The 8,343-nt window shown below is 32.3% G+C and overlaps 1 protein-coding gene across 1 annotated transcript; it reads right to left on the minus strand.

The window, feature by feature from the left end:
- Window positions 1-8,343, minus strand: LOC132716100 (transcription initiation factor IIA subunit 2-like). Its single transcript, XM_060699275.1, has 4 exons — window positions 8,165-8,343; window positions 5,093-5,197; window positions 4,371-4,497; window positions 1-2,605 (listed from the first exon to the last, which is right to left on the minus strand). Exons 1-4 carry the CDS (start codon window positions 8,237-8,239, stop codon window positions 2,592-2,594), a joined length of 321 nt encoding a protein of 106 aa, XP_060555258.1. The 5' UTR covers window positions 8,240-8,343; the 3' UTR covers window positions 1-2,591.

Genomic DNA, 8,343 nt, shown 5'->3' on the forward strand with positions numbered 1-8,343 from the left:
TGGTACTTGAGACCTTTTATTTATAATAGAAGCACTATTTTACAAATTAGAAGATACTTTGTATCAAAACATTTGACAATATCATACATTATAATGCTACAAATGAGACAAAAATAACGCTCAAAATCTTAATGAATTGCCATTCTAGGCTTACAGTATAAATATAGGCCGGCCCTAGCATCCCTGCAGTGTGACCTGGCTCTGTGTAGATTTTATCAATTAATACCTGATGAAGAGTTTTGAGTTGAAACGTAATATATTTTTCAAATAAAATAATTACATTTTTAAATTGAAACTGTATACCTGATGAAGACTCTGAGTCGAAACGTTGTATATTTTTCAAATAAAATAATTACATTTTTAAATTGAAACTGGAGTTGAATCTATATTCTAACTTACATCAATTAATACAGAAATTATAAATTTTAAAATTCTTTAAAAGTTTTATTACATGACCACTTTTTATCAGTACTAAATCTTTCAGAAATTATTCTACAATAAAAAATATTTATTACAAAGAAAACACATGAAATTCCATATAACAATAATTTTATATAATAATTACAAAACATCATTTCATAACTTAAATATAGTGTTATTGCATTTCAACAACATAAGAACATGCAATAGTTTTCCATATTGTCCAGTACAATTGTATAACAGTTACCTTGTTTGTATGACAGTTACCTTGTTACCATGATAGGAGCTGTCTTACTTATACAGCAAACTAGGCATACACATGGCTCAATAATTTACACTCAAATTACAGCTTTTTTCTAAATCCACAGAAGAGCAATGCATGTTTGAGTAATGCATATTGATCAATGATCAGTGACCTAAAATTATAACTCTGTGTGATGTATTTAGTAAATACCTTCGTTCAGTGGCTTTGAAAATAACGTTAACATTCACAAAGGGGTATAAATGGTTGTTCAGTCAAAATCCAAGCTAGAGTTGTGGAACCTGGATAGTGAACTATAGCCAGGTTCTCAGCATACATGTGTCAAGCTTTAAATGAATAACATTCAATGGTTACTTTAATAATATGAGATTGCTTGTAACATCCATATTTCTAACAGGGCTCACATTTTTCCCTATTGAACATAGAAAACCGAAATTGTGTGTAAATATGCAATAAAATCACTGTTCTGATCTATATATAATTCCTCACATCTGAACTCCAAACATTGATTTTATTTTGCAATAGAATCACAATAAAATCACTGTTGTTGATATATTATTTCTGAAGTAATACTCAACCCAAGGCTTATTAGGATAGCCAACCATTCTTTGAATAGTCAAGCTAATAATGAACAATAAGGAAAAAGCAATTTTTTTAAAGAGGAATATTGTGAATCACAATATGTTAACTGATACTTTCTGATTACAATACGACATATTTTACCATTCATTGTGTGTGAAATATTGGTAAATCACCATTGTACATTGAGAATACATTATTTATCTTGTTCAATCACAGTGCAAAACTGGCTAAAAATTTATACACATAATTGTTTGTTGTTGTTTTTAAATCCTATCTATACAGCTATTCTTTGGCTATATTCCCATCTTCTTTCCCAATTCTTATACGAAAGTTCCAAACTGAAACTTCCAAATTATTAAAATTATATTTATCTAAAAATCAGTCAGTAATTAAGTACAAAAGCAATATATAGTTTAAGCAAACCTACCAGAGAATTACTTAACACAAAATTTTCACAAAAGGGGGATAATTTTTTTAATGTAAATTGAACTTTAGGGAAAATAGCATGATTTTAAAGAATTTTCCTGGGGGAAGCCACCCTAAAATAACCCTCAATGTATAGGAAGAGAAGTCCTTCAACCTGCATCAGTTTATGTTGATTAGATTAAGAGGCAAAACTGTAATTTTAACTCTTTTTGTCTTACCTCTCATTTTGAGCAAAACACATTGTAAATTTCCTAATTTCAAGGATATGGGTCATGTTTCTATAAGTGCTGAACAAATTAAAATATTGTAACAGAGGCTTCCCAAAATCTCATATCATTAAAGAAAAGTTCTTCTAAAAATAGCAAATTCAATGACTCACCAACATGATATAAAATGAGATAAATAATTGCATGATGTAAGTTGGAAATGAATCAAAACTTTATAAATTCTTTGAGTCAGTACAAAAACGTTTTCCATGTACACAATTCTCTTAAATTAAACAGTAAAGTTGCCTGAATTTTAGCTAAACTTGTTTACTTTTCTTAAAACTTTTGTTCACTCAGTAATAAACACAAAAGATACTTCTTATTACAATGATAATGAAAATAATAAAAAAACATTGTTATTTTGGGTAAAAATTCCATCAAAATCAAAAAGAATGGTAAACTTCAAACCATTTTGAGATTCCATTCATAGTCAGAAGTAAAAATGTGTAGTATTAACTGTCTAGTTCTTAAAACATGATTTACACAAAATATTTGACAGGAAAACAAAAACCCCAATGTCGGAAAGACGGAATTAAGTACATCTGTCTTCCCATAGATGTTTGTGTACTTTGGTATGTGATACCATACAAATATATTTAGCCCATTTCTTTTCTAACTACCAATATCCAATATCCTCATTTTTCTGCCCCTGGAATATAAAATAAATAAAAATAAACATACAAAGAAATAATGTGCAGAATAAACACTATTTTTATTATAATGCAAATAAATCTCTCGAATTTTGGTTGGCTTAAACACTTTGTAAACAATGCAGTAACTAAAGCATGCACAAATAACTTTGTACTTTTACATCCTAGACAGTTACCTATATGTGTGCATAAAATTATACAATACAAGCACCTCGGGTCATATAATCATACAATACAAGCACCTCGGGTCATATAATCATATAATACAAGCACCTCGGGTCATATAATCATATAATACAAGCACCTTGGGTCATATAATCATACAATACAAGCACCTCCGGTCATATAATCATACAATACAAGCACCTCGGGTCATATAATCATACAATACAAGCACCTCGGGTCATATAATCATACAATACAAGCACCTCGGGTCATATAATCATACAATACAAGCACCTCGGGTCATATAATCATACAATACAAGCACCTCGGGTCATATAATCATATAATACAAGCACCTTGGGTCATATAATCATACAATACAAGCACCTCGGGTCATATAATCATATAATACAAGCACCTCGGGTCATATAATCATACAATACAAGCACCTCGGGTCATAGAATCATATTAATACAAGCACCTCGGGTCATAGAATCATACAATACAAGCACCTTCGGGTCATATAATCATACAAATACAAGCACCTCGGGTCATATAATCATACAATACAAGCACCTCGGGTCATATAAATCATACAATACAGCACCTCGGGTCATATAATCATACAATACAAGCACCTCGGGTCCATAGAATCATACAATACAAGCACCTCGGGTCATAGAATCATACAATACAAGCACCTTGGGTCATATTTATCTCATTCAGGCAATATTCTCCCATATATAGCATCAGAGAATTGTATAACTAATAATATATGAATATACAAAGAAATATTGTGTGGAATATACAATAAATATATATTAACATACAAAAATATACAAGTATTTTATTATTTCTATTTAACTCTAAAATGCTTCACAGTATCACCTATCAAACAGATAGGACAAACAAGTGCATTATTACTCGATATATGCGCAGCATCAAACAGGAATACTTACATCTAATATGACTTTAGATCCTACGTCAACAAACCAAATGATATCAGAAAAAAATACTTCTTTACGCTTCATGTAGTTCAACATATTTTTATCAATTCTCTTTTTTATTAGCATGTTAGAAATAGATATTAATTTTTCTTGCATTACTTAATAATTCAGTGATTTTCCAGTATCATCATTAGAGGGATAAAACAGGTACCATTTTTAATTATTCTTTTTCCATTAGCATGTTAGAATGTAAAAAGATATGTTTTTGTCTTCTTGAACAATTAAGCATAGTTAATTGTTCGAAATCTTTGTAATTAATCACTCGCATACCTACCAGCCTTTATGATAATATATCAGCACATCTATACGCAATACATTAATGAATTTATTCTACAACAAAGCACATGAAATTAATGTTTAAAATCACCTTCCCTTATATAATTACAGTTATGTACGAAAATGTTTCAGCTAAGACTAAGAATACAATAGGGAAAATATGAATCCCCACTCACTGACTGTGCATCTATGCAAACTGAACTGTTAGGGGTAAAAAGATAACATCTGATAATGTGAATGAGATCCATCATCACTCATATAATGGGGAGTGCTGTCACTGCACTGAAGCTTTACTCTTCTTAAATTCAAACATTACCTTTTCCGTCACAGGCTACAATCTTCACCTTATCAACTTTGGCTAGTTCTTGCATGTCTTTAAATTCAGCATTATTTAACACAAATGTCCATACATTATCACAAAATCTGTAGGTATTCAACTTGCCCTATAGAGAAACAAAAGCTGTGATAATTGAGATAAAAAATAATACAAATGTATATAAAAGACTTTATTAAAACATAGGGTTATTATAACCCTAATGTCTCACTACTGACTGAATGCTCTGTACACATGCCTGTCTCATTTGCTCGCGATTTTGTCCCAATGGGAATGGTATGAATTGGTTTCAGGAAACTGTCAATGACATACAGCACCTAGCATATTATTTGGTGGTAGATTAGTATTTTTGTGTGAACTGTTCCAGGTGTAAGCAGATCTCACACCTGGTACTGGTAGAACCAAACATTTTCTGTCAGCTAGTAGTCTAGTTCTATAATAACTATAACAAATAATTCATGTCAGTTCCTAAATGCACTGCAATGGAAAGTGAATTTATTAAGCATTTGTCTTTTGTTGACATGTATGTTTACTACTTCTAGAAAGTGTTGTTATTTCCCCTACCTTAATATTGTCCACATGAGTTATAGAGCTCAAGTCAGGGACCATAGGTTTTAGTTCATAAACTAGTATGAATTAAAGTTTTATTTAAAGAGCTAAAGTCTAAGGCAGCAACAGTTATGACCTAGAAGAATCATACTGACCTTGAATGTTACTCTGTTTTTCACTCTATTAGCTAATGCCACATTTATAGCCTTATCAAATTGTAGAAGAACCTTCAGTGCCAGCTGAGGAGAAATCTGTCCCATCTGAAATGAAAGAAAATAATCATCTGTTACATAACAGTTTAAATGACAAGAGCAATCAGTTATCACGTATTGCCTGATGATAGCTAGTTAAGAAAGTAAGTAAGTAAGTAAAGTCTTTATTTACTGAGGCTACACATTTGGTTTCCCAATCTTCCATGTGGGCCTCAAAAGAAAAAACTACAACTTTTCACCTAAACTGTTCAAACAAAATTGCACCAAACATTAAATGATACATATTTGTACCAACTTGCAAAAATTCTCCATCAAATAAACTTAGGAAAATGTGTGGCAAGTTTTGGTGAAAAATTTAAAGACCACCAACATCGAAAAAAAAGTATATTAAAATAAAAACATACAATTTTCTTATACTGTGAATTTTTATGATATACACGAAATTTTCTGCAATTCAATTGAACAAATTTAAACAAGATCACAGCATAGGTGGGGCAATATACATCTGAATGCAAATTTGTTAAAGGAAATATAAATTAATCTTTAAATTGGAGAAAGAATCCATTCATTACTATTGTTAAGCAGTTGTATTGACGGGTGATTGGACACTCATGATCTATTTATTGTCAGTTTTGATAGAACAAGGCAGTCTGAAGGACAGCTAAATCCCCTTCCGCAATGAACATGAATGTGTACTTCTTGACCTTTTACCAACCATGACCTTGATGTTCTGCCATGCATATCATAAGCACATAGTCTCACAATGCCAAGTTATTCAAAATCTTCCATAAAGAGAACATTATAACCTTGACCCTGGGGGTATTTAAAAGTTATTGAAGGGACATGAAATGTAGACTTTTATACATTTGACCTTTAAGTGTGACCTTGGGGGAAGCAACTCAATTACTGCACTCTGCACATGTCTTTATAATGGTTATCAATTCTGTCAAGTTATTTTTTAAAAATTTAAATGGTTAACAAGTTATGTAGTGGACATGAAATGTAGACTTTAACAATTGACCTGAAAGTGCAGGGCTTTTTTTCACAGGTTGGGGAAGCAGCCCAGCCCTTAATTTTGGGGAAAAATTACATGGTATATTTGCAAAAGGGGAAGAAAAAACTTGATGTAAATTCAATTTCTGGGGAAAACTGCATGATTTTAAAGAAATTTTCTATGGGGAAGCAGCCCTATACCGGCCCCTGTTATAGTAGGTAAAAAGGCCCTGAAGTGTGACCTTGACCTTTTGGATAGCAACCCAATTCTTGCACACTGCACATCGTCTCATTAAAGTGATCACTTGTGCCAAGTTATTTTTTAAAAATTTCAGCGGTTAAAAAGTTATGGAGTGGAATCCAAATGTAGACTTCTTAATATGAAATGAAGACTTTTTAACGTTTGACCATTAAGTGTGACCTTGACCTTCGGGGTAGCAACCCAATTCTTGCGCACTGCACATCGTCTCATTATGGTGATTACTTGTGCCAAGTTATTACAAAAACTTTTCAGCGGTTAAAGTTATGACGGAGCGGACACAAAATGTAGACTTTTTATTATGAAATTAAGAATTTTAAACGTTTGACTTTTAAGTGTGACCTTGACCTTGGGGGCAGCAATCCAATTCTTGCGCTCTGCACATCGTCTCATTATAGCGATCACTTGTGCCAAGTTATTTTAATAAGAAAAAATTCAGCGGTTAAAAAGTTATGGAGCGGGCACCAAATGTTGACTTTTAATTAGGAAATGAAGACTTTTTAATGTTTGACCTTTAAGTGTGACCTTGACCTTGGGGGTAGCAACCCAATTCTTGCACTCTGCAAATCGTTTCATTATGGTGATCACTTGTGCGAAGTTATTTTAAAAGTTTTTCAGTGGTTTAAAAGTTATGGAGCGGACATGAAAGTGTTACGGACGGACAGACGAAGGCCATTCCTGTAATCCCCTTTCAGCTATGTGGAAGGGGATTAAAACTATATATTTCATTGATTCCAAGCAAAAATCCAACAATATTACCACCTGTGGGAAAATTTGGAGACGGAGAACGGACATACATGTACACATAATTTTTGTACTAGGATGTTGCACACCCATTAATTCTTTCGTTATGAACAATGTAAATAACCGAAGTATATCAAGTGAAAAAATACGAGTTGTTTCCCTTGTCTTTGAGGAAAATGCTAAAACAATACAATTACAAATTAAAATGTTTTTAAACCACTAGTTTGTTCTGATGTAATGTGTGTTATCTAAATGTTTTAGTTCTACATCATACTGCTTTAAAATTGTTTATGATCACTCTAAGCAGGTACAAATTACAATGTATACATTGTATACATTTTTAAGAGACAGCTATGAGATACAAGGGAAGCAGGGAACCAGTCTCTAGCTCTTATTTAATAGACCCCTTGGCTCTTTTTCATGCCCAGTGTATATGCATGCAAGGATTACCTTGATTTCTTACCAGTACACCTCTAAGTAGGTGGGAAACACTAAGTGTCTCTGAAAAATCCCAAGGTTATAACCCAGGATGGAACCCAGCACCACAGGAATAATAATCAGTGGTCTAACCAACTGAGCTATCGCGCCACCCATATGTATTTCGCACACATCTTTTGACACCAAAGTAATTAAATTAACTGTTAATCCTACCATATGTCAGACAATTTTTACATTTGATTTATACAGTGAGATATGCAACCCTTTATCTTTACTTGAAAAACAACTGATTAGAATAGCCGGTCATCTGCTAGTTTGGAAAGTGTTCATCAGTGTATAACTGTGAACTAATAGCAGCACAGTATACCTTCCAAAAATATGAAATCTTAGACATGTTGGGGACTATAAATGAGTCTGACATTACTAATTTTTGAAATCAAATGTGTTTAAAACTTTATCTATCTTAATATTAAGATTATCAACAAATTCTAAGATAAACTGTATTATTCACAAAAAGAACGAATGAAATTGAGTACGAATCATGCATATAACATGTTTATCATCACGAATACAGGCCCTACCTGAATAAGTTCATCGAGACTTTCCTGCAAGGTATGTCCCAACGTTGTATTTCGGTATAATTGATAAGAACTCATAGTCAGTTGCTAATTTTCCTTCTGCGTAATAAGTTTGATAAAAATTAAATGTTGCAGATCAAACCGGAAGTTGAATCTCTGAAACGGGTCGCACTAAAATGCTG

Source organism: Ruditapes philippinarum, unplaced genomic scaffold (genome assembly GCF_026571515.1).
Source record: "Ruditapes philippinarum isolate M1 unplaced genomic scaffold, ASM2657151v2 ctg579_1_1_1_1, whole genome shotgun sequence".
Lineage (NCBI taxonomy): Eukaryota > Metazoa > Mollusca > Bivalvia > Venerida > Veneridae > Ruditapes > Ruditapes philippinarum.

Coding starts and splice junctions, on each gene's coding strand:
- LOC132716100 (XM_060699275.1), bottom strand. CDS start 8,239: ATGAGTTCTTATCAATTATACCGAAATACAACGTTGGGACATACCTTG. Junction 5,198..8,164: donor GTCTCGATGAACTTATTCAG/GTAGGGCCTGTA, acceptor CTTTCATTTCAG/ATGGGACAGATTTCTCCTCA. Junction 4,498..5,092: donor AAAACAGAGTAACATTCAAG/GTCAGTATGATT, acceptor GTTTCTCTATAG/GGCAAGTTGAATACCTACAG.